The sequence below is a fragment of the Lutra lutra genome, chromosome 1 (assembly GCF_902655055.1).
Source record: "Lutra lutra chromosome 1, mLutLut1.2, whole genome shotgun sequence".
Lineage (NCBI taxonomy): Eukaryota > Metazoa > Chordata > Mammalia > Carnivora > Mustelidae > Lutra > Lutra lutra.
In genome coordinates this window covers 178,224,418-178,250,972 of record NC_062278.1, presented here as the reverse complement: position 1 = coordinate 178,250,972, position 26,555 = coordinate 178,224,418, and the positions used below count along the sequence as shown (strand labels likewise).

The following is a 26,555-nucleotide window of genomic DNA, read 5'->3' as shown; positions in this document are numbered from 1 at the left end:
GATAATCATTATTATGTTTTATTCTTACTTGGAATTACTAGTAATAGACTGTGTATTTCTGTATGAAATTCAAATCAGGGAACACCAATGAATTGAGATGATTGATATTATACACACACACACACGCACACACACACATATAATTTTAGAATTGGGACAACAATAGAAATATTTCTCTCTTAGAGAAAAATCCAAGCGTGTAGCTATTAGTGATCTTGAGAAGGAACATTTGCTACTTAAATAGATATGCCAAAAATTCACATAATTCTTCACATTTGAATTGAGCTAATCGTTGACCGGTATTTAAATCTGTTTTGAAACTATCTATATAATTGTTGAAAATCTGAAATGTATATATCTGGATTTTGAAGTGTCTGGTTTCAAACCATGAGTGTTAAAAAAAAAAAGTACATGCTTAGGTACTTTTTCATTCTATGCTTTTCAGTTACTTGGCTTATCCTGTTTTCTTTTTTAAGAGTTTTTTTTATTTATTTGATAGACAGATATCACAAGTAGGCAGAGAGGCAGGCAGAGAGAGAGGGGGAAGCAGCTCTCTGTTGAGCAGAGAGCTCAATGTGGAGCTCGATCCCAGGACCCTGAAATCAGGACCTGAGCCAAAGGCAGAGACTTAACCCACTGAGCCACTCAGATGCCCCACGATCCTGTTTTCTTTTGTTTAAGTCTCATTAATGAGAGATTTTATACATGGAGTACGGAGAGAGGATGGTGGTAACAATATAATTCATGTCATCTTTGAATGCATATTTTACATGTATGTGCATATAACTTCATGGGCAAATACTCAGGGATTCTTTCCCATTCTTAACTGGCAGAGAACCACTGACCAAGTCCAATCCTGTTATTTTGGAGATGAGAAAATTGAGAGCCAGAGAGACTAAGTGGTGGAGAGTTAAGTCATGGATTTAGTAGTTGACCCAAGGCATTGAATCTCAGTTCATGGTTTGTCTGAATTCATATCCTGCTTTTTCTTACTACGAGGTCATTGGCTGTCCTTACTCCTCTATAATAAAATAGAATTCTGTTTTGTCATCTTGTCTCCTTACATTTTATCTATCCCAAGCTCAACATATGGATTTTTTTTAAGCCTGGGTTATAAACCTTCCAAGAAATTACCTTACTTCATGTCCTCCACCAAGATTTCCAAGCCAGCTTTATTCTTTTTCCTCAGTCCTGATACATCTGCATGAGTTTACTCTCATCTTATCACCTATCAACAAAGGCTGGTTGTAAAGGTTTTCCAGGATAGCAGTTGCAATTCACACTCTTCAAAATATTCACACCTAAGTGGGGAGTGGATTGTCAGCTCCAGGGCGATATTCAATATCATAGCCACTGGCCCTTCTTTCTGGAAATTCATCAGGCATTGCCTAAGTTAACTGATTAAATACATTAAAAAGTGAAAAAAAAATTACACACAAATAGAACAGATCTTTAGTAATGATCTTCTGTGCATAAGCTGCTGTACTTGGTATCAGAACATACCAAAATGTGTACATCATGCTCTTAAGGAGCTTACAGTCCACAACAGGACAAAACAAAGTACCAATACACCTGATAGAAAAAAAAAAAAAAACGTGGCTACAGGGAGATATAATTGAGAATCATGTGGTTAAATGAAAAAGATAAAGGTCTACAAAAGCTTTCTAGGAAAAAAAAATGAACTAAATTTTGAAGAATGAAAATCACTTTCATGGGTATGGGTGGTGAGATGCATTTTGACTAATCTTTATTATGTGTGTATCTAGAAACACGTACTCTCCACTGCTCTATACTGGTTTGTGGATTATTCCAGTCTTTAAACTTTATAGCTGTTTTGTGATAAAGTAAGTTTCATACATCTAGTCAGTGTTAATTGAGGGAAAGTATTCAGAAACTCATACATCATTGTATACTCGTGTATTACTGAGCTAGCTATAGACTCATTTGAGTATTACTGAATTTGCCTGCTGAATCACATAAAGTTCCGGCTGTATGATATTTACACAAACATCCCCATGTATGGATCCTTAGTAGGTTGGGGGAAAAAAAGACACAAACAAGCTGGTCATTTACCAGATAATTTGAGAATCATGAGGTTGTTCTTTACTTACATAGATAATTTAAGAAACTTTTATACGTATTTTAGCAGTACAGAGATGTTTCTCTTTATTAATGTATGTATGAAATCATCATTGCTTGCTTCCATTTCTATTACCCCCTTACAGAGCAGAGAAATGTTTAACTTTGTGACATTAGAAGGTCTCCCAGGGTAATAGACAGCAGCACAAAAGAGCTATAGAAGGCACAAAACATAAACAAAGTAAAAGGCTAAGCAAAAGGCAGATAGAATAAAAAGTAAAAGGAGAGGAAAGGGAAGGTCAAGCATTCTGGAAGTTGTGAGTAAAAAAAATTGTCAGTATGAAATAGGTAAGTCTGTGTCTCTACTTCATTGTAATCTACAAAGGATTAGTCTTCTGGGAAATTTCATCTAAGAGGCTGAAACTAAATCTGTTGTGTATTATTATTTTTTGTTGTTATTTTACTGCTCTTATTTTCATTTTGTAGTTGTTTTCTGTTATTGTTTGCGTTTGGAAGATGTTCTTCATTTTGGGGCACTTGCCCTTCTCATTTCAGATGACTACGCGCTGCATGGCCCTGTTTTTATTCAGGAACCAGGTCACACGATGTTCCCTTTGAATTCTGAGGAGAAAAAAGTGAAGCTCAACTGTGAAGTTAAAGGGAATCCAAAACCACATATCAGGTTCGTTAATTTAAATCATGCGTTTCCGTGCGTACGAGTTCTATTATTAAAATCGACAAGTACTTATAGAGCACTAATTACTTAAAGTGCTTTTAGACAGGCATCATAGAATATCCCGAGACACTAAAGAGATCATTGTGTTCATGAAACGTTTAGTGCCCAACTTCTGTTTCTGGATGTACTGGGAATTAAATATCCTGTCTGACACCCTCACTGAAAGCCTAAATATTTCTTAACATATTCTTTAAAAACACTTTTAAAACCTGCATCAACAAACTGGTATTAAAGTAAGAAGTACTCAGAAGTTAAAAAAATAAAAAATAAAAAATAAAAAAAAGTGGGTTGGAACCCAGAGAAGAAAACTAATCCCTAAAAGCAGGTTTCACCTTGAACTACGTGGATTAGAACTTTGGATTTTGCAGCTGCATACAGTGATTACAAGATAAAGCCTAGAATCAACCAAGACCAAGAGGAGAATCTAACATTAGCGTACCTCCTAGAATAGACCTGGGGCCTAAAGGCTACGTACTTAGAGTGCATGTAACAAGAAATAAGCTTACCTCCCCAAAGAACTGTAAAGCAAAAATAATTGCCTGTTTCAAACTTTGGTGCTAAGTGGTCTTAATAAAAGATGAGACACAACTGAAAAGAGAATTAGTAAATTGCAAGGTATATCTGAAGAAATCATCCAAAGCCATCAGAACTGGATAAAGAGAAGTAAAGGGAGAGAGAGAGAAAGGAGGAGGAGGGAGAGAGAGAGAGATACAGAGAAAGGGAGAGCCACAAAAAAAAAAAAAAAAAAAAAAAAAAAGAGCGAGCGAGAGAGAAGTTAATAGAAAATGTTTATATATGTTTAATCAGAGTTCCTTAAGGAAAGGCAAGGGAGAATGAGGCAGAGACAGTATTTTATGAGAAGGCTAAGAATTTTCCAGAGCCAAATAAAAATTCTATGCTATAAGAGTGCTGGTTCAGTCAGTAAAACATGCAATATTTTATTCTCAGGGTTGTGAGTTCCAGCCCCATGTTGGGTCTACATACAGATTACCTAAAAATAAAATATTTTTTTAAAAAAGTAAAAAAAAAAAAAAAAAATTCCAAGCTATATATTTAGGTAACCAAATGAATTTCAAGGAGTACAAATAAAAATAAAGCCTCATCTAGAATTATTATAGTGAAATAGCAGAACACCCAAGTTGAAGATACAATCATAAAAATAGTTAAGCTTATAACATAGATAACCTTCAAATAGAAGGCAGATTAGCAGCTGACTTTTCAATAGTAATAAATCAAGACAGATGACAGAGTCTCCCATATGCTGAGAGAGATTAACTGTCAAATTTCTACATAGCAGAAATATTTTTTTAAAAGGTGAACAAAATAAATGTGTTCTCAGACATTCAGAAACTAAAGTTAGACTCCAACAAGGACACCTGGGTAGCTCAGTTAAGTGTCTGCCTTTAGCTCTGGTTGTGATCCCAGGTCCTAGAATCAAGTCCCACATCAGGCTCTTGCCAGGGTCCTGAAATCAAGCCCCACATGGGGATCCCTCCTCAGCAGAGAGCCTGTTTCTCCCTCTGCCTGCTCCTTTTCTCTCTCTTACTCTTTTTCAAATGAATAAAGTCTTTTTATAAAGAAATAAAGTTTGACTTCAACAAACATATTCACTAAAGAAAATTCTTGAAGATATAACTGAAACAAAATAAAAATGGTCCCAGGTAGAGTATCTGAGATAAAAGAACCAATGGTAGTAACGCAAGTGGTAAATGTTAACATTTCCACCTTAAAACCAATTGCAGTTACACTGAACAACAAAAATAATAACAATATACTGTCTTGTGGAGATAAAAATTAAAAATCATGATAATAGTAGAAGTAAATTTTTAAAAGATATACTGCACAATGGATTTATACACATGGTTAAAAAAAGTGAAATAAAATTTGACCCCTACCTAACCACATACACAAAGACCAATTTCAGGTGACTGGAAGACCTGCACGGGACATACATGCTTTTAAAAGAAGATAGGCATACATATCTATGACTTTGAAGAGAAGGAAATATTTCTCAAATATGACAGAAAAAGCACAAATCATAAAAGAAAATATTTAACTTCATTAACGTTGAGAACTTCTGTTCAACAGAAATACTGAGATGAGTAAAATTTCAAGCTTCCAACTGGAAGAAGATATTTTTAATACATGTCATTGGCAAAGAAATAATATCCAAAAATATTTTTAAAATCCCCACAAATCAAAAAGTAAAAACTGTTCTTTTAGTAGCCTAGTAGAAACATTACCGAAAGACTTGATTAGGTAATTCTAAGAAAAGAAATATCACACATCCATGAAATAGACAGAAAGATTGTCAGTGCCATTAACAGAAACATACAAATTAAAACTGAAATGTCGCATTCTTGCAAGCCTACCAGATTAGCAGAAATTTAGAAAACTAAATTCAACATAATATAAATAAATATAACCTAGTATGTTCATACAATGTAACCCCATGCAGTAGTGAAAATGATGAATTACAGCTACAGTATGATGGATCACAGGAACCTAATTTCCTGCAAACAAAGCAAGTCACTAAAGAATGGTATAATTCCATATTTATAAAGTTCAAGAGCAGGTAACACGGAGCAGTTGTTTAAGGATACCAACATACTTGATAAAATCATAAAATCAAGGGAAAGAAAAAGACAAAATTAGAGGTTATAATTAACTATTGAGAAAGGGAGTCAGTAGATTCAGAATGGAAATGGAGACTTTAAAATATTACTTTCTTGAGAAACAGACTTACTGTCTTGTGACACTTTATAATGTTGGGGAGGATAAAATTTTCTTCTGTCTGAGATTCCTCTAGCTGCACTAAGAATTAAATTAACACAAGACAGATTAACAGAAGAAAATCAAATTCAAATTCATATGTATGAGGAATCTACACAGACATGAAATTCCAAAGATAGGCAAAAATGTGGTATATATGTCATTCTGAACTAAGGAGAAGGGTGGGGGTCAGGGTCTTGGAACTTCAGAGGGAAAGAGTGAAATTCACAGCAAGATAAAAAAGTAAATGTTGGGTAAATAAATGTTTGTTGGGCCACATGACTTCATATATCTTATAAGTTTGATTTTGCCTCTGTTCGCATTTAATAATAAAACTTTAAGCTAATGATCAATATATAATAGTGTTTAGAAACCAAAATAACAGATAACATATGTCATAGTTTTGGGGAGGAAGAGATTGGATCATTAAAGAGCCACAGAAGTGGGGTATGAACTGAGATACTTGCAATTTGGCAGAAGATAAAGGACACCTTATATAAGTTAAAGGATTGGAGTATTAGTGTAGTAGAAATTATTTTAGAATTTAATTTGTGTGCACATTCATTCATTCATTCATCAACTATATGATCATTCATTACACCACCCAGTGTCTTTCAAATTCTGAGTTATGGGTGCATGGAACTGGCTCAGCAATTACCTGGGATAATCTTCTACCCAAGAGTTCACCATAGTAGCTCTCCTTGAACTGGGATAATGATTAGGATTCTGAAAATATGTGGTCCAGGAAAGGTATTTAAATCACTATAGTAAGCTACTGTATTAAACCACTATATTACCGGACACCACCCTAGGTCCAAGAAGTGGTGAAGGTCGCTGCAGAGCTATGTAGAGAGTAATGTGCTATCCTTGCTGTAAAGGATGTCCACATTCTAGGGCATCCTGGAGGAGAGTCTACTTCAGGATGCAAGGGGAAGGTACAGGGAAAGTTGCATAAAAAAGGAGATATTTAACTGAATCCAGAGGGCAAATGACGTTTTGCTATATGGATATTTTGCCAAAGGAAGTGCCTTACTGAAAGGGGAAAAAAAACCACTCTAATGGATATATAATTTATCATTCAAACCAGGACAGTTCTGAGAGTAAAAGGCCACTGTTAATGATTATTCTAGGGCAGCAGGTGTAAAACCAGCACTGTCCTGGGCAAACCAGAATGTGCACTTACTCTCCGCAGACAGAATATGTTGAATTCAAGGTTAAATCAGATATTTTAAGATGTGTTATATAGTAAAAAATAAGTGCGAGAGGCAAAGGTTTCTATATACATAAAGGATGAGTTAAATGGGCCTATTTTTTAGCACAGAGCCAAGTGTAAGTTCAGATGTTAGCCATAAATGAAAACAAATTTTGCAGCAGAATTTGGCAAGTTGCTGCTTCGTTTTTACCCCAAACTGTGACCTTTAATTAACATTGCTTTTGTAACATTGTGTTTCAAGATACAGGGGCCTGCTTTGTTATTTAAAACAAGCAGTGGAACAGAAACCTATTATGTTTTTAAAGATTGCCAGGAAAAGCTGAGAAGAAAACTTTTAATCAAATGCACCAGCAATTGGTTGCAGGGTACTGTGTTTTCCTTTATACCTTTGGCAGTTTCTCTGTAACATAATAGCCAGTTGCTACCTGGGAGCTAAAAACTCCCTCATGTTGAAGGAAAGAGCAAGGGATAGAATGGAGAGATCAGGTATTTTCAAACATCTCTCTGGCTACACTTTTTCAGTGCTCAGGCTGACTTTGAGGGGGACAAACAAGGAGGAGAAATTCCAAGGTGAACTCTCCATGGGGATTTTCAGCATTGGGTTTTTCTGCAAAGACCACAACTGACCTCTCTTCTTTGTGTTTATTCCCTCAACTGAGCCTTCTCTTTTCTTTGTTTCCTGCCCCTCAACTTTGAAAGGATTGACCTAGACCCAGAAAAATTTTAGAACTGTTGACTTTTGCCGACTTTCCTTGCATTAAAGTTTCTTAAGGACTTGTGACATTACTTATTGCACTCAGCTTCCCTTTCCAGACAGATGGGACATTCAAGTACTTGGCTGGAGTACTTCTACTGCGAAGTTTCTGTTCAACTTAGTTTATAAACAACAAATTCCAAGTCACAAAGGTCTTGCCCTTTCTTCCAGGTCAAAATTGAGACCGTGAACAAAGAAAGAGGGTTTTATTGCAACAAATTCCACAGACAGCTTCCCAGCAAAGTCTGGAAAATTGTACCTCCCAGCACTTTATAGTGTCAGCTTTTAGTTGGGCTCAACCTGACTCTCTGGAAAGAGTTGAGTTATGGTTCCCGAAGTGGTTTAGAAATCAGCTTATGGGACTCACTAATTTCTCCTGACCCTAGGGAAAATCTCTCTTTGTTCCACATGGGCATTGTTTCTATTGCCAGTACTTAAAAGATGACTCAAACATTGAAAATAAACTGATTTTTCAGAGAGTGTTCCAGTATGGGATAAGGTAAGGAATTCAGTGCAATCCACATTCAGTGGGAATGAACACTGACTTCATTGCCATAAAACTGGGTATAGTGCTTTGCAATCTAGTCTCAACTGCACTTCACAGCAAGCACTTTATTTTCTAAATAATCTCTTTTCCTTTGCTATTTGTATGTAAAAGCAGGCAATAAAGTAGATTAAAGGACTTTCTGCAGAGCATTTAGGTTGAGATGACTAGTGTAGACAAACCTACAGAGGTGTTCTCATTATCCCCACAACCACTTTTCTAAAAAGGCTCACATGGTCCATTTCTAAATCCCACATTCTGCTTGCAGCTCATATTATATTGCAATTTCTCTTTGAGTTCTTAGATTTGTCATATTAAATTGCTCGACTATCATTTGAAGTGAGAGTTATAGCCAAGATGTGATCAGCTGACCCCCAAAAAAAAAATGTCTAGGGCAGGCAGTCATTTTTAGAGATTCATGTGCATATAGACCTGCTAAAATATAACCCGGCTTTCTCTTTTTATTGCTTATTGCTTTCATGCCTGTGTCAGAGCACAGAGAGAATTACTGTCAAGCTTAAAAATAATGTCTGTTTCTAATACCCATCTTCTTATAAACAAACATATAAAGAGCTATGTCCCATTTTGTGATTTTGACCTAGCTTTCCTGCCCCTCGTGTTTCTAAATTTTTATATTTCAAAGACATAGATGTGAACAAACATACACCACCATACTGTGAGGGGCTAGAATGCTTCATAAACTGTGCATGCTCAAAGCTAAAATATACAGCAGAGAAGTAAAATATGTAGTCAGGTTCCACAGACATTTATTGAGCACAAGGAAAGTGTCAAGTTCTAGATTGCTAAAGGGACAATGCAAAAGAGATCTAGGCAAATTATCTACAGTGAAGGCAGAATTGCTCCGTAATAGAGCAGAGAGACTCCTGTAGGAGATTGTGGAAAACTTTGATTAATTTTGACTAGGAATATAGAAAATGACTTCATTGGAAGAGGTGTGATTTAAAATTGACCTTGAAGCATGAGAGAGATCTTGACAGAAAGAAAAGAATCCTCCTTAAACTTCTGTTTTGTGGATACCAAATATCCAAAATCTTGAAACAAACTGCCTTGCATTTTTTCATTTAAATCCTTTTACATGTACGCGGCAGCCGTAATACTCCAGAATGTTATGAGAGGATGCACAATGAGTGTGTATGTACAAATACACATTTTCAATGGATTTTGTTTGTTTTTTACTGATTGAAGGAGATAAAAATGGAAGTCTCTCATTCTTTAGTCTTATTATTGTTTCTTACCAATTTCCTTTGTGCTTCAGTGTTTCCTTGTTTTTTGGTCTCTCAATGTAAATGCTACTGTGAGACTGTTGATATTTCAGAAGTTTCAACTATGATATTTTCATTACCTGGTATTTGTGTAGAATTTGGGAGGGAAGGGGAGAAAAAAATAAGATACATAGTCACTGAATTATATGACCTTAAAAGTTCCTAAGTATTCAAAGGAAGGCAATTTGGTTAAAATAAGCTCTTTTTTAGAATGTTATTGGCTACAAAAAAAAGAAGAAGAAGAAGAAGAAAGAAAAAAGAGAAAGAAGTAGATCCTGTTAGTAAAGCTTTGCTGTTTAAATGTATGAGTCCTGGTAAAATTTATTTATAGGGCCAAACACTAGAGCCAAATACAATAGATTGTTCAAGGAAACAAAGAGAAGAACAACAAAACTCTCTTTGCCTCTGTTACCTAATTACCTGATCTCGGTTTACTGGGATGGCTGATTGATGTTTGAGTACCATTAGCTAAGAAGATCCTCAAAGTGATCCATGGTTAAGACTAGTTTGGTCCCTAAGACAGCTCTAGATCAATAGAGTTCCTTTGCTTTGCAGTCAGCCATTTCAGTCATATTAAGGACCAAATCAAAGCAACTCTGCTGCAATTTCATCAAATACTAAGCAATCTACCTGAAAGTGGTGTATTCTGTCATCTGTATAGACCCATTTAAAGAATAACTACAAACTTGGAGAAGAGGGAAAAAAAAAGATTAACTTCAAACTAGAAAAAGGACTTTGGCTGAGAAACCCTATTTGAAGAAAGTTGTACAAGATGCAATGGGGACTAAAAAAAAAAAAAAAGTGAAGTGTGTGTAGTATCAGATTAGCCACAAAAGGAGGTATTAAAATTTTAATATCATTGTTTACTGTAACAGACATGCTCTTTCCATGGGAGTTGTCAACCATTGCTGAATAGAGCCTTTTTTTTTTTAACCATGGTTGAGAAAGTCACAGATGATATTTCATGCTGTTTATAATTTTTATATATTTTATGTGATTCAGAAATATTGATTAATATTACAAGGCTTTACCTATTGGCATTTCTATACTATAGGTGGAAATTAAATGGAACAGATGTTGACATTGGTGTGGATTTCCGCTACAGTGTTGTTGAAGGCAGCTTGTTGATCAATAACCCCAATAAAACCCAAGATACTGGGACGTACCAGTGCATAGCAACAAACTCATTTGGAACAATTGTTAGCAGAGAAGCAAAGCTTCAGTTTGCCTGTAAGTAGCAATTACATCATGCTGCAAATGTAACTCTGAGTTTTGGTACCATTAAGCCTTTAAAACAGTTTCTTTTTAAAAATCAAGCAGATTTTAATTTGTTATGTGATCTTCACCTTTTTTTCATATTTGGGAAATATCTTGTTAATAGGATAAATTGTAAATCTAACTGGAAAGATGTATTCTGCTTTTAAAAGGTTGAAGACAGTTTGATTATGTGATAGTTTGTTATGAGACTCTCTGTACATGTATAAATTCACACGCACTCAAATTTATACACAAATTTACATAGCCAGAAATTACACACATAAACCCACACACATTATAGAGTGTGTATAAGCAAGCAATTGAACTGCTAGTAATAGTCAATTTAAGAAGTATTTAATCATAAAGCTCAGAGTTTCCAAAAAATGTTGGTAGTCTATTAATCCTGTAATTCTCCAGTTTTTTTCTTATTTTATAGATTAGGAAAATTTTAAAAATCACTACATTAACAACAAAAAGTAGAGACAAAGTGTTAGCTTCTACATTATACCTTTTATACTTCCAGTTTAGAACATTTAAAAAATAAATCACCATATCTTAAGACTATCATCTAATAAAAGTTCATGAACATATCAAAGAAAGTGGAATTTAGAAATAGCAAGTTGAAAATTAAATCCACAGGCAAGAACAGTGAGTACACATTTGAGTATGGATGTCTTTGAGAATTGATGTTCAGCTACATTTTTAAGGGTTTTTGTATTTGCATATGATTATATATTTCCTTGTGTAAAATCCCAATTCATACAGCAGTGCATTAATGTCAAAGTTTTCATAATTACAAAATCTGTTGGCAGTAACACTGTAGAATATTCTCATTAACAAAATCCTCTCTGGGAACTCAACATCAAATATATCTAATATCCAGTGCTAAATCTATTATTGCCATCAGGTGGCATTTTTACTAGTTGAGAAATGAGTTTTCTGAGTATTAGATATATATAGGATTCCAAGATCATTTTGTTTGTGAATATTTCCTAATAGAATCTTCTAAATATTCTTAGGTATGCAGAATAATAGAAGGATAATATGTCCAATTGAGTGCTACAGAACCAAACTATTTCTCTTGGTTTAATGCAAGTTTGATACCTTTACCTATTTTTTAGGAATGACAAGTGAATTTTGTTGGGTTCATTTTGAAAAATATTCATAGACTCTTTGATTCTCAGAGTAGGGTGGTCTCTGCATTCAGTGAGATTACTTCTTTGATTTTTGGAATTCATAGAAGAAATTTTTAAGATCGCAATAGTAACAACAAAAAATAAAGGTTGCCATACCATTTCCAAGCCTATCTTTCTAATTTATGACATTTTGAGAAACAAATTACCAACTGTTAAGACTATCCTTTTGTAAGAGTCCAGGCATTTCTACTACCAAAACTATCCAAAAGACAGAATATCATATTCGAGGGTTGTCATTTAATTACATTATATTAGCCTAAGGAAAAGCTCTAACACTCATTTTGTGGCTGAGTTGGCCTGAGGACCAGTGTTTGGAGCCCACCTTGCTTATCCCACTTAATGGGTAATATAGGCATCCTGGCACCTTAAGAATCCGTAGCTGATAGTTGTTCAGCCTTAAAAATTCTAAGAACAGAGAGCTAACCTATTCATCACAAAGCATTCTGACCCATAGTAGACCGCTCTAGTTTTTCAAAACTATAAAAACAAACCCAACATCGTGTTCTTAAAATTGAGCTAAATATCTGAATTTCCGTCATTCTAACTCCCAAGTCTTGCTCTAGGATTCTGGTTAGGCTTCAAATACGTGAAAACATGATCATATTTAATTGTGGTCTTCTCCAAGTAGTAAATCTACAATCATCTTCTTCATGACACACACATTTATATTAATTTATCTATTAAATTGTGACCATATCAAAATGCACCCAATTCTATGTATGCGCCCTGACCTTTGCAAAGGACAAGTGGAAAAGCAGTGGCCCACAATGTGTAAACTTCTTTTTCAGTGAATGCAGCTGACGTTGATATTCATCTTATTTTAAAGCCCCAGTCTCACATTGTAACCTTATTTTGAACATACAGTCCTATAAAATCTGAGGATTGATTTTTTATGAATGTCTATTAATCCCAAGCTACCCAACCATGTTATTTTATTAACCTAAATTCAGCATATTATATTTACCTCTATTAAATTCACCTTCTGAGTGGTGACCCTTTGTTCCCTCACAGTTGAAATTGTTTTATATCTTTTTTTTAATCTGACATATTGATTGTCCTCCTACTTTAATGTCAGCAGAAAATTTGATAAGCATGTGTACATTCAAATAATTGATACAACATGTTGACCAGGTCAGGGCAGCATGCCAACACAGAACTTCCACTGAGACAAGATGAGACTGAACTTTTAAATCAATATTCTTTGCATATTCTTGTTCAGTTAGCTACACATTTTCCCACACATACTGTAGTTGGACCCCAGTTTCTCCTATGTATTCTTTAAGTAGTGAGAATCTTTGCCAAATGGCTTGGTAAAATCAAGATGTATTTTTTTCTTCCACACCCCTCCTACCTGGTCTCTATGCAACTTCTCTACATCTTCTTTAACCATTTGTCATAAAGCAGGCAGATTAATCTTTTAAACATGTAAATGAGATCATTCCACTTTGCTGTTTTATGCATTCTACTGCGCTCAGAATAAATCTCAAATTCATTACCATGGGCTCATTTTAATTTCTTGAAAATGAGAATCTCTCTTTTGTACTGGAGCCTTGATACTTTCATTCCCTCTGCTTTACATGCTTTTCTCATGATACTTAACATGCTCACTTTTCATGATTCTTCCTTTTAAATTTAGGTAGAGCTCCTTCCTAAGAGAAAGTTTTCACATCACCCTGTCTAACCTAAGAAGGGATTCCCATCATTTCTGTTTTTCTCTTCTGCTTACCTTCTTCCAGCCTTCTACTTCTATATAACATCCTCTGTTTCATTTATTAGGACTTAATACAACCTAGCATGATTTTGTATATTTATTTTCCCTCATCGTTTAATCACTGCGATAGAGTCTAAGTTCCAAGAGAATTGAGACTATCTTGTCTGCAAAGTCTAGGAGACTTTATATGTATGAATAAAGGATTTCCTTAATTTGTTTCCTCTTTAGTGACACAAAAAAGAAAATATATGTATAAAATTATTTGGGGGATGATGTATTTTTATAAACTCATACCCTTTATATTTTAGTCATTTTCTAGAATCCAGCCTAATTGATCTTAACTCTGCAGTTTCTAGACTTTTTTCTTCCTATCCTTTTAACATTAATTTTATAAAAAGATGATGCCTTTATTCAAAAACCTATTTAAATAGTTTAAAATAAAATACTTTTCTTCAGTGATATAAGGGGAAGCATGACAATGGCATCTCCTAAATGTTACTGACTAATTGCTTTCACCCCAAACATTTTCATAATGAGCGAGGAGAAAAAATATTGTCTTTTGACCATACTTACTGCACTATAATGTGCAAGTGAAAATACTTCTTCGTTTTTAATCATATAATTTTATGGCTGAAACAGAACTTAAAATATTCCTGGCTTATATCATTTAAAAAATGCAAATTAAGATTAGAGTAACTGAATCACTCATGGTTATTTACACAGTGAATAAGTGACAGCCAAGGAAAACCAGCCTCTGCCCCTAGTTCAGTGCACCCTTGATAAGAAAACATGACTTCATCTTTATCTATCATGTCGTAGCTTCAAGTCTCATTTTTATACTTTATATAAATTTATCTATATGACAGTCTTATAAGATATACATTGTTTATGGACAATTTTTAAGTCTTATAATGCTGCTATGTAGACATAATTTGATAGTCTCTTGTATTTAGCATTTTTAAAGAATGAATTAATTCACATAAGCAAAAAGTCTCATTAATGGAGATGGTTCCTTTAAAAACCTACTCCTCCCCACCATTTTTTTCATTCAATATCGTTAGGCTGAAAATCCTTCCTTATTAAAAAGGCATAGCATAATTTAAGTCACTCTTGATGAGATGGGGACATTTTCATGAGCATACATTATTGTAATGCAATTTGGGTCACATTTTGTTTTTCAGTTCCCCTGCAATATTAAGCCATTAGCATTCATTTTTCTTGCTGTCACGAGACTACCAATACCCCTTTCACTATTTACTCCTTCTATTATATCAAGGGCTACAAAACCTCATTGATTAATTTACCAGGGTTGGGACACCTGCATGGCTCAGTCAGTTAAGTGTCAGACTCTTGATTTCGGCCCAGGTCATGATGTCAGGGTTGTGGGATCAAGTCCCACATCAAATATCTGCTTGGAATCCTCTCTCTTCCTCTCCCTCCCCCTTTGCCATCTCCCCACTCATGTGCACCTGCACTCTCTCTCTCTCAAACAAATGAATATTATCTTTGGAAAAAAAATTTTTTATAGGAGTCTACCCAGTACCCAGACCTTAGTAAACTTGCAATAATAGTTGTTAAACAAGTGAAGACATAGTAAGAGTGGATGTTAAACTCATCAGGCCATATTTGGGTCATGATTTGAACCACTGAGTTCAAAGACTTTCTGATGATCCTTTGAGAGTGTTTTGGAAGTCGGTGCAAGCATTTCCACCCCGAGGTGGAAGATATTATGCGGAAAACAACTGATGTGTTATTCCAGATAAGGGTATATGTTGGGACAGGAGGTTTTAGCCTAAAAAAAAATTGTTCATGCATGGAATGCGTCAAACATGTCATCCGACTCCTGAAAACTTGGCCTCAGAGTACACTTAGCTTTTCAGTACAATGTTTTAGGAATAGCCTTGCTTTAATCTCCCCTCCATCCAAAGGAAAAAGCAAGTTGAATGATCTTTCATTCTTACATAGGCAGCTGAATCAGAAGATAAGGCAGGAATGGAGGGAATTTCAGTTCATTATTTCCACCGCTTAATCGTGGGGCTATTTCAAGAGGCTTTGTCTATGCAGCATGAAGGGCTACAGCCTCATCATTCTAGCCGCCCACTTCCTGCAGACGAGTATCCCAAGTTAAATCTGTTCGAGAGTCATTGTGCATGGTAATTCAGTAGGGCATTTTTTTCTCAGACATATGGACATATATTTTTTAAAGTAAATTATATGACATACTTACATACTTAGAAAAATAATCATAAAACTATTTTGAAAAATTGATTATGTGGGTTTGAGAAGCTAAGGTATTATATTGCCCAAGTTTAAGTGGAATGGAATGCTGTTTATTGTTCCGCTTCACTTTAGGTGTCCGTAAGGTTTCTAAAATTCAGACATCTCATCAACATTGGGAAGATAACCATAGTTAGCTCTTAGGGTTGTTATGAAGACTAAATTATGCAGCATATGCAAAGTCCCAGAATATTTCCTTGCTTGAGAAAGCTATATAATAACTTTCTCTACTTTTCTTTCTGTCTTTTCTTCCCTGTCCTTCTCTTTGCCTCCCTTTTCTTTTTAAAATAAAAATAATAATCAACATTTGTTTATTTTTCTGCATTCTTTTTTTTTCAACTTTCAAAAAATGTAAGTAGATATTTAGTTTACATTGGAAAGTTTAAATTTTTTATATTACTAAGGTAATATATAATGCAAAAGCCATATATAATGTGTGTGTGTATATATGTATATAGAAAGATTGAGAGAGAGAAATTTTAAAAATCTTAATTCCTATTTCACCCATCCCTGTTCCTATCTCCCCTCTGGTAACCATCAGTTTATAACTAACATTTATTAAGAGCTTAGGTATAATGGATAAGATCACAAGCTCTAGAGTTAAATTCCCTGCTTTGAAATTCAGCCCCTTCTATAGCCCCGTAACCCTGGACAAGATACTTCTCTCTACCTCAGTTTCGTTCTCCATAAGATGGGGTTAATAACCATACCTCCTTTGTTGTAAGGGTCAAATAAATTAATCCTATTAAAATTTCCACATCATTGTTTAGTACACACTAAGGATTTATTTTTTTTTTAAGATTTTATTTATTTATTTGACAGAGAGAAATCACAAGTAGGCAGAGAGGCAGGCAGAGAGAGAGGAGGAAGCAGGCTCCCTGCTGAGCAGAAAGCCCGATGCGGGGCTCGAACCCAGGACCTGGGATCATGACCTGAGCCGAAGGCAGCGGCTTAACCCACTGAGCCACCCAGGCGCCCCCACACTAAGGATTTAATAAATGTTAGCTATTATTATAGTATTTATTATAATTTTATTACTCTATCAGATTTTATGCTAAGGACTTTGAAAGCATTGTCCTGTTTAGTTCTTAATATAACCCAAGATTGTCCTATAGATGAATTTATACAAAGTATAAAAATAGACTTGAAACTATGAAGTGTTAGATAAAGATGAAGGGATGTTTTCTTATAAATCAAGGTGGATCTAAAGCAGAAGTGAACAAGGGTGCACTGAACTAGGTGCGGAGGCTGGGTATTTTTATTTCACAGGTGAAGAATCTGAGAATTAGTGAAATGAGAGAACTTTCACTGAGGTTGCAGTGGGAGAAGGGGAACCCATAGGGACCTGACTGCCTAATTCGTAGCAGATACCCATTACATGGAATTTGCCAAGTGTGGTTCCCCCATGATACCTAAAACTAAACTTTCCTAATGGAATTCATGTTCAAACATAGATTTGGGTGGGTGATAACATGTTTCCTTTAGAGACACAAACTTGGAATCTTTAATGTGTTTTGCAACCTTTAGTATAGTATCTCCATCATTAATTTTTTTTTGTTTTTAATTTTTTAGTTATAAGCTTCCTTGATGTCATCATGATGTTGATTTACTGTTAACATCTAAAAGCATAATGTTGTGTAGTGCAATTATGCATACATTTGTGACTTTAATTTTAATATAATTGGTTTCAGGTTCCATAATGAGAATAATTAATAACAATATTTCTGCTCTAAAAGTTAAAATGCAAATTCTCAATTTATTATAAGTAGGTTATAAAACATTCTGAATATTGAGATTTTATGGTAAATAACCCTGGGTTGATTAACTGTATATCCCCAAGCAGTAAATGACATATTATTATAAGCTTTCTTACTCCCATATAATTCCTCCCCTACACATGAAAAAGATTATTTAAATATAGATTATTATGAAGAGCTTCCAAGGGAATAATACAGTAACTCTAGATTTTAGCCCATCAAACTTGATTGCTTCATAAACATTGTTTGGGGCCTTCATCCTAGAAGTTCAGCTGTTTTATATTAATTCAGATCTTCAGAACAAAAGACTTAATACTCTTCATCATCTCAGGCCGTGGATGACAATAATTCATACATAAGTATCTCCAAATCGCTCATGGTAAAATTAAATCATGTAATGAAAATCCAGTTGCCTGTAGAGAAACTGGTGTTGTCTTGGCCACTGGTGAGGTGATGTTCTTTGAAGGAAGCCCTTGAATGTTACCAATGCTGATCTCTGTTGGTACCTTGTCTGAGGTGGGAAAAGAAACCAGACTCGTACACTACCCTGCATGTCTACCTCCTGAACCTGCATTAAGGAGAAGGAAATTGAAGAGGGAAAAGATGATAGAAGAAGAAGAAGAAGAAGGATGGAGATGATAAATGAAGGGGTCTCTTAGGTGCAGAAGCCACTCCATTTTGGCCTTCCTATGACCTCAAGCAGTGTAGATACACTGGGTATCTTTACAAGGTACATTACAAGGGTAAAGTAACTCAATAAACCAATCCATTCTAAGGTTAATTTCATTTAGCTTTAGCAATTAAGTGGCAGCCAACATTTTTTATGGTGAAAATATTTCACTGATGAACAGAAGCTGATTAGATGTTCTCATTGAAATAGATCTTTCTTATTGCTGCCACAGTGAGCTTTGCCTGAGTTCTCCTTAACTTGGACACCCTCTGACAACTGCAGTGCTGATGGTAATAAAAACTGGAAAAATGTATTAAATTTAGAATACTGCACCATGTTCAAACTGGGGCTCTTGGCAATCTGGTTTTTTAGCCTTGATTATTGCTTCTCTTCACAGTAAATTTCAAATGTTCATTGCTTTTAACATTCAATAATTAGTGTATCTTTCATAGCCAAAGAATTAAATGTGCAGTCAACCCAAACAATTATTGGGGGTTTGAGAGATGGCCAAACCCATGACTGGCTTGACTTATTTTTAATTAGCAAGTCTGTTTAAATAAGCTAACTTTTGTTTCTGAGCAATAAAATGTTGATGGATGATTGTTTGGATAAATAATTTGTGAATATTTAGATCAATTAAAACTTAATCAACTAAGAAATATTTGGACAGGAAAACTAAAAACACTTATCAAGGCAGGGCTTAGATTCTCAATAAAGGAGTGCGTTTTTCTCATTGAATAGTTAGAAGCATTTAAACCGAGCCTTGCTAAGTTTCTGAAAGGTACTGTCACTTAGTATAGTATTAGAAAGACATTATTGGTAATAATCAATGTCTCTAGAAGATCTTATAATGTAAACATTAAGAACTAGGCAGATATGGCCATGCTATATGGGTTCTTAGTGATGTGTATAGTTGTGAGTTCTGGTATAATTAATAATTGAAATTCACAGGTATACAACATAATTGTCCTTTTATTTTTTTTCTGTCCCTTCTATGAAACCTATTATTGTACAGATTCCAGTTAATTATGGCTTTGTTAGGTATTTCTTCTTCCACTCATCCCACCATCCAATTTGATGTCTACATGACTGACAGAGACTTAATGACTAAATGAATGAAATGTGCAGATTTTTAAAAAATCAAGAATATTTTAAGAATACTGTTCACCTGAAAATTAGAAAACAAGACCAGATGGGGGTCCAAAGATGCTTAATCAGACAGTACTTTTAAAAAGTCACCAAAGTTTTTAAAAAAAGTTAAAAATTAACACTTTATGTATTAACTAAAAAATAGCAAGTTACTAAAATATTGTCACTTTCTGTTTCACTGTTTTAATTCAGTCAACAAATGTTAAAATGATTTTTGTTAAATGTTTAACAAATGTTTAACAAATGTTAAAATTGTTTTTCCAGCTTGATTTTTAGAGAACACGAATTCAGGCTTACCTCCTTACCCACTCTTAACTGTGCTTTATGTTTGACTGAAGTTTTGGTGAACAATCAGGTGTCCTCATTCCTTTGAAAAAGGGAGCAGTTTCTGACCAGCAGAAAATGTCAACTCTAAGGAATGACTCTAATCATGTCACTGTCCATTCTTTCTCAGGAGTTTTTGTTTGAGAGGTTATGATATTATAGATTAGATACATATTCATTTATGGTTCAGAATTCAAAATCTAATAGACTACCTCTAGTGGATTGAATGGTAACTTACCCAATGACATACCCACCTACAACCTATAAATGTAACCTTATTTGGGGAAAGTGTCTTTTTTTATTGTAAATTAAGGATCTCAAGGTGAGATCATCCAGAGTATGCAGTTGGACCCTTAATCCATGACAGGGGTCCTCCTAACAGACAGAGGAGGAGACATGAGGAGGAGAAGACAATGTGACCATGGAGGCAGAGATTGTAGTGAGGTAGCCAAGGAACGCCAAGGATTGCCAACAGATATCAAGAGCTGGAAAAGACAAGGACAGAGTCTCCCCTAGAGCCTTCACAGTGAGCGCAGCCTTGCTAATACCTTGATTTTAGACTTCTAGCCTTCTGAATGTGAGAGAACGAATTTGTGTGTTTTAAGCCACCAAATTTGTAGTAACTTGTCTGCAGCCACCCTAAGAAACTAGTAGACCAGCATATGTACAATTCCTTTCCTATTCTTTGCTGACCACTTTCACCAAGGAAAAATACAAGTATATAGGGAATCAGGCTGAAATCAGGTGTTTTTGTAACTTTACTGGATTAGGGAACCAAGTATTGAGAGCAATGGCCTTGATTAAATGTGGGATTACGTGTGCACGTTTTGTGTCCTGCCATCATTTGCCTCTGGTAAGCACAATAGAGTTTTGAACATTACATAGTATGATTTGATGAAATAATGGAAAAAAGGTAGCTACAGAAATTCAAAAAGTCACCTTTTCTTTTCTTCAGTACTTCCTCCTCTCACTTGAAATAGCGCTCTCTAGACCTTCTCTAAAATAGGCAGGATTGGCCCTTTCTTCATAGGGCAGTGATTTGAAGTGATTGAGGGTAGTTTGTTGGCCCCAAATCCCTCTCTCTGTACTTCTTTTTTCTAGGTCATTTTCCCAGGATTTGACCCCTTTGTATGACACACTAAAGCCCTAAAAACTGGCAATTATCACATTTAGAGTGTCTGAGCTACCTGTGGCTGTAACAATTTGACCATGGTCTCTCATGCATTGTTACCTTTCGTGTTACTACATTTCTCTCTGCAGAAATCTCTGTGCTAGCGAAGGCCAGATTCCACTGTCCACCCGGACAGCACCTTGCACTGCGTAGGCTCTAATCTGCACAGGCCATTTACCTCCTAGCTGACATGTATTTTATGTACCACACTAGCTAGTTTTTTTTTTTACTTCATGGCTATAGTAGTGATCCCTTTACAGAACAAAGTTTGCTTTAGGGTTCAGAGGTTAAATCTCAAATTCAGGGGCATCATGAAAGGGTGTGTGTGTGTGTGTGTGTGTGTGTTTTCCAAGAACTAAATTATGCTGTTAGATATTATACCAGAGATTAAATTCTGTACTAAGCACTAAACCCTCACTGGATGGTTCTGAAGATCAGTAATTTATCCTTGATATATGTATTTAGTCTATCCAGTTATGATCAGAATATTAATTTGCTGCCAAAATTTGTATTGTTGTTTATCATTAACATTTCAGATTTGTTCATTTTTTCGTACCGGTTACTGCCCGCCACCCCTTCCATGAAATTCTCTGCCTTTGTTGTGCAATGAGCAATCTCTTAACTTGGCCTCATAAAATATAGGTTAATTATACCTTGAAGACCCTTCTTTAAGTAGCCCACAATTATGTTAAAAAGCAGTGATGGGACAGTGTGAGGGACTCAACAAATGGATTTCCTCATTTTTAATCTTAGTGATTACCTTGTTCTGCTTTTTTCAAATGTTACTAACGTGAGATGAGGGCCAATATATATGGATAGGTGCTGAATAAATATTTGTGGAATAAGTGAGGCTGAATGACTATATTAATCAATCAATGAAAGAATACAAGAGAAACAGAAATAGCAGTTTGAGGTAATACCTCCTCCTAAATACTTTATTCCTTTAACCGGGAAGTACGTTTTAAAATTTCTAAAACAGGGAGGTAACTTCCATAAAGTTGTATATTAAATATGGTGTTTCTCGTTAAAAAAAAAAAAAAAGTTCATTGAAGAAGTATTTTCTCTTACTTCTCATACTATGTTTTCTTTTGCTGCCGTCACCACTAATTTCAGAACACTGTTATCACCTTAAAAAAAGAACCCTGGGGGTACCTGAGTGGCTCAGTCACTTGAGTGGTCAACTTTTGGTTATGCCTTGAGTTATGATCTTAGGGTCCTTCAGTCCAGCTCAGAGTCAGGCTCCATGCTCAGCAAGGAGTCCACTTGGGATTCTCTTTCCCTCTCCTCTGCCCCTCCCCTGCTCAGGTACATGTGCCCTCCCTCTCTCACTCTCAAAAATAAATAAAATCTTCAAAAAAAAAGAAATTCTGTACTCATTAACAATTACTCCCCAATTCTGCCATCCCCTGACAGTGCTAACCTATTTTCTGTCTTTATGAATTTGTCCATTCTGGACATTTCACATAAATGGCGTCATATATTATGTGGCCTTTTGCAACCTGTTTTCTTTCACTTAGCATAATATTATCAAGGTTGATGTATATTGTAGCACATATCAGTATTTTATTTTTCTTAATGGCCAAATGGTATGTCATTATATATATTGATGTAGGGGCCCAACTTCATTCTCTTTCTTTTTCTTTTCCCTTCCTTTCTTTAATTAAAAATTGAGGTATAATTGACATTCAACATTGGATTAGTTTCATGTGCTCAATGTAATGGTTCACTATTTCTTTTTTTTTTTTAATAAATTTTTTATTTTTTCAGCATAACAGTATTCATTATTTTTGCACCACACCCAGTGCTCCATGCAATCCGTGCCCTCTACAATACCCACCACCTGGTGCCCCCAACCTCCCACCCCCCACCCCTTCAAAATTCTCAGATCGTTTTTCAGAGTCCATAGTCTCTCATGGTTCACCTCCCCTTCCAATTTCCCTCAACTCCCTTCTCCTCTCCATCTCCCCTTGTCCTCCATGCTATTTGTTATGCTCCACAAATAAGTGAAACCATATGATAATTGACTCTCTCTGCTTGACTTATTTCACTCAGCATAATCTCTTCCAGTCCCGTCCATGTTGCTACAAAACTTGGGTATACATCCTTTCTTTTTTCTTTTTTTCTTTTTCTTTTTTTTTTTTTTACAGCTTTATAAACATATATTTTTATCCCCAGGGGTACAGGTCTGCTAATCGCCAGGTTTACACACTTCACAGCACTCACCATAGCACATACCCTCCCCAATATCCATAACCCCACCCCCCTCTCCCAACCCCCTCCCCCCATCAACCCTCAGTTTGTTTTGTGAGATTAAGAGTCACTTATGGTTTGTCTCCCTCCCAATCCCATCTTGTTTCATTTACTCTTCTCCTACCCCCTCAACCCCCCATATTGCATCTCCTCTCCCTCATATCAGGGAGATCATATGATAGTTGTCTTTCTCCGATTGACTTATTTCACTAAGCATGATACCCTCTAGTTCCATCCACGTCGTCGCAAATGGCAAGATTTCATTTCTTTTGATGGCTGCATAGTATATATATACCACATCTTCTTTATCCATTCGTCTTTAGATGGACATCTAGGTTCTTTCCATAGTTTGGCTATTGTAGACATTGCTGCTATAAACATTCGGGTGCACGTGCCCCTTCGGATCACTACGTTTGTATCTTTAGGGTAAATACCCAGCAGTGCAATTGCTGGGTCATAGGGTAGTTCTATTTTCAACAATTTGAGGAACCTCCATGCTGTTTTCCAGAGTGGTCGCACCAGCTTGCATTCCCACCAACAGTGTAGGAGGGTTCCCCTTTCTCCGCATCCTCGCCAGCATCTGTCATTTCCTGACTTGTTAATTTTAGCCATTCTGACTGGTGTGAGGTGATATCTCATGGTGGTTTTGATTTGTATTTCCCTGATGCCGAGTGATATGGAGCACTTTTTCATGTGTCTGTTGGCCATCTGGATGTCTTCTTTGCAGAAATGTCTGATCATGTCCTCTGCCCATTTCTTGATTGGATTATTTGTTCTTTGGGTGTTGAGTTTGCTAAGTTCTTTATAGATTTTGGACACTAGCCCTTTATCTGATATGTCATTTGCAAATATCTTCTCCCATTCTGTCAGTTGTCTTTTGGTTTTGTTCACTGTTTCCTTTGCTGTGCAAAAGCTTTTGATCTTGATAAAATCCCAAAAGTTCATTTTTGCCCTTGCTTCCCTTGCCTTTGGTGATGTTCCTAGGAAGATGTTGCTGCGGCTGAGGTCGAAGAGGTTGCTGCCTGTGTTCTCCTCGAGGATTTTGATGGATTCCTTTCTCACATTGAGATACTTCATCCATTTTGAGTCTATTTTCGTGTGTGGTGTAAGGAAATGATCCAATTTCATTTTTCTGCATGTGGCTGTCCAATTTTCCCAACACCATTTATTGAAGAGGCTGTCTTTTTTCCATTGGACATTCTTTCCTGCTTTGTCGAAGATGAGTTGACCATAGAGTTGAGGGTCTATTTCTGGGCTCTCTATTCTATTCCATTGATCTATGTGTCTGTTTTTGTGCCAGTACCATGCTGTCTTGATGATGACAGCTTTGTAATAGAGCTTGAAGTCCGGAATTGTGATGCCACCAACTTTGGCTTTCTTTTTCAATATTCCTTTGGCTATTCGAGGTCTTTTCTGGTTCCATATAAATTTTAGGATTATTTGTTCCATTTCTTTGAAAAAAATGGATGGTACTTTGATAGGGATTGCATTAAATGTGTAGATTGCTTTAGGTAGCATAGACATTTTCACAATATTTATTCTTCCAATCCAGGAGCATGGAACATTTTTCCATTTCTTTGTGTCTTCCTCAATTTCTTTCATGAGTACTTTATAGTTTTCTGAGTATAGATTCTTAGTCTCTTTGGTAAGGTTTATTCCTAGGTATCTTATAGTTTTGGGTGCAATTGTAAATGGGATGGACTCCTTAATTTCTCTTTCTTCTGTCTTGTTGTCGGTGTAGAGAAATGCAACTGATTTCTGTGCATTGATTTTATATCCTGACACTTTACTGAATTCCTGTACAAGTTCTAGCAGTTTTGGAGTGGAGTCTTTTGGGTTTTCCACATATACTATCCTATCATCTGCGAAGAGTGATAGTTTGACTTCTTCTTTGCCGATTTGGATGCCTTTAATTTCCTTTTGTTGTCTGATTGCTGAGGCTAGGACTTCTAGTACTATGTTGAATAGCAGTGGTGATAACGGACATCCCTGCCGTGTTCCTGACCTTAGCGGAAAAGCTTTCAGTTTTTCTCCATTGAGAATGATATTTGTGGTGGGTTTTTCTTATAATTCTTTTCTTTTTAATTTTTTAATTTTTTTCAGCATAACAGTATTCATTATTTTTGCACCACACCCAGTGCTCCATGCAATCCGTGCCCTCTACAATACCCACAACCTGGTGCCCCGAACCTCCCACCCCCCACCCCTTCAAAATTCTCAGATCGTTTTTCAGAGTCCATAGTCTCTCATGGTTCACCTCCCCTTCCAATTTCCCTCAACTCCCTTCTCCTCTCCATCTCCCCTTGTCCTCCATGCTATTTGTTATGCTCCACAAATAAGTGAAACCATATGATAATTGATTCTCTCTGCTTGACTTATTTCACTCAGCATAATCTCTTCCAGTCCCGTCCATGTTGCTACAAAACTTGGGGATTCATCCTTTCTTTCTTTTTTTTTTTTTTTTTTTACAGCTTTATAAACATATATTTTTATCCCCAGGGGTACAGGTCTGCGAATCGCCAGGTTTACACACTTCACAACACTCACCATAGCACATACCCTCCCCGATATCCATAACCCCACCCCCTCTCCCAACCCCCTCCCCCCATCAACCCTCAGTTTGTTTTGTGAGATTAAGAGTCACTTATGGTTTGTCTCCCTCCCAATCCCATCTTGTTTCATTTACTCTTCTCCTACCCCCTCGACCCCCATGTTGCATCTCCTCTCCCTCATATCAGGGAGATCATATGATAGTTGTCTTTCTCCGATTGACTTATTTCACTAAGCATGATACCCTCTAGTTCCATTCACGTTGTCGCAAATGGCAAGATTTCATTTCTTTTGATGGCTGCATAGTATTCCATTGTGTATATATACCACATCTTCTTTATCCATTCGTCTGTAGATGGACATCTAGGTTCTTTCCATAGTTTGGCTATTGTAGACATTGCTGCTATAAACATTCGGGTGCATGTGCCCCTTCGGATCACTATGTTTGTATCTTTAGGGTAAATACCCAGCAGTGCAATTGCAGGGTCATAGGGTAGTTCTATTTTCAACATTTTGAGGAACCTCCATGCTGTTTTCCAGAGTGGTCGCACCAGCTTGCATTCCCACCAACAGTGTAGGAGGGTTCCCCTTTCTCCGCATCCTCGCCAGCATCTGTCATTTCCTGACTTGTTAATTTTAGCCATTTTGACTGGTGTGAGGTGATATCTCATGGTGGTTTTGATTTGTATTTCCCTGATGCCGAGTGATATGGAGCACTTTTTCATGTGTCTGTTGGCCATCTGGATGTCTTCTTTGCAGAAATGTCTGTTCATGTCCTCTGCCCATTTCTTGATTGGATTATTTGTTCTTTGGGTGTTGAGTTTGCTAAGTTCTTTATAGATTTTGGACACTAGCCCTTTAT

The 26,555-nt window shown here is 36.0% G+C and overlaps 1 protein-coding gene across 7 annotated transcripts in view; it reads left to right on the top strand.

Moving 5' to 3' along the window:
* CNTN4 (contactin 4) overlaps nt 1-26,555 on the top strand; it is a 963,126-nt gene that overhangs the window by 645,307 nt on the left and 291,264 nt on the right. For all 7 annotated transcript variants that reach the window (XM_047746452.1, XM_047746460.1, XM_047746478.1 and 4 more), the window contains 2 exons: nt 2,635-2,761; nt 10,436-10,611. In XM_047746452.1, coding sequence (XP_047602408.1) covers nt 2,635-2,761; nt 10,436-10,611 — 303 coding nt within the window. The remainder of the gene's footprint in view (nt 1-2,634; nt 2,762-10,435; nt 10,612-26,555) is intronic.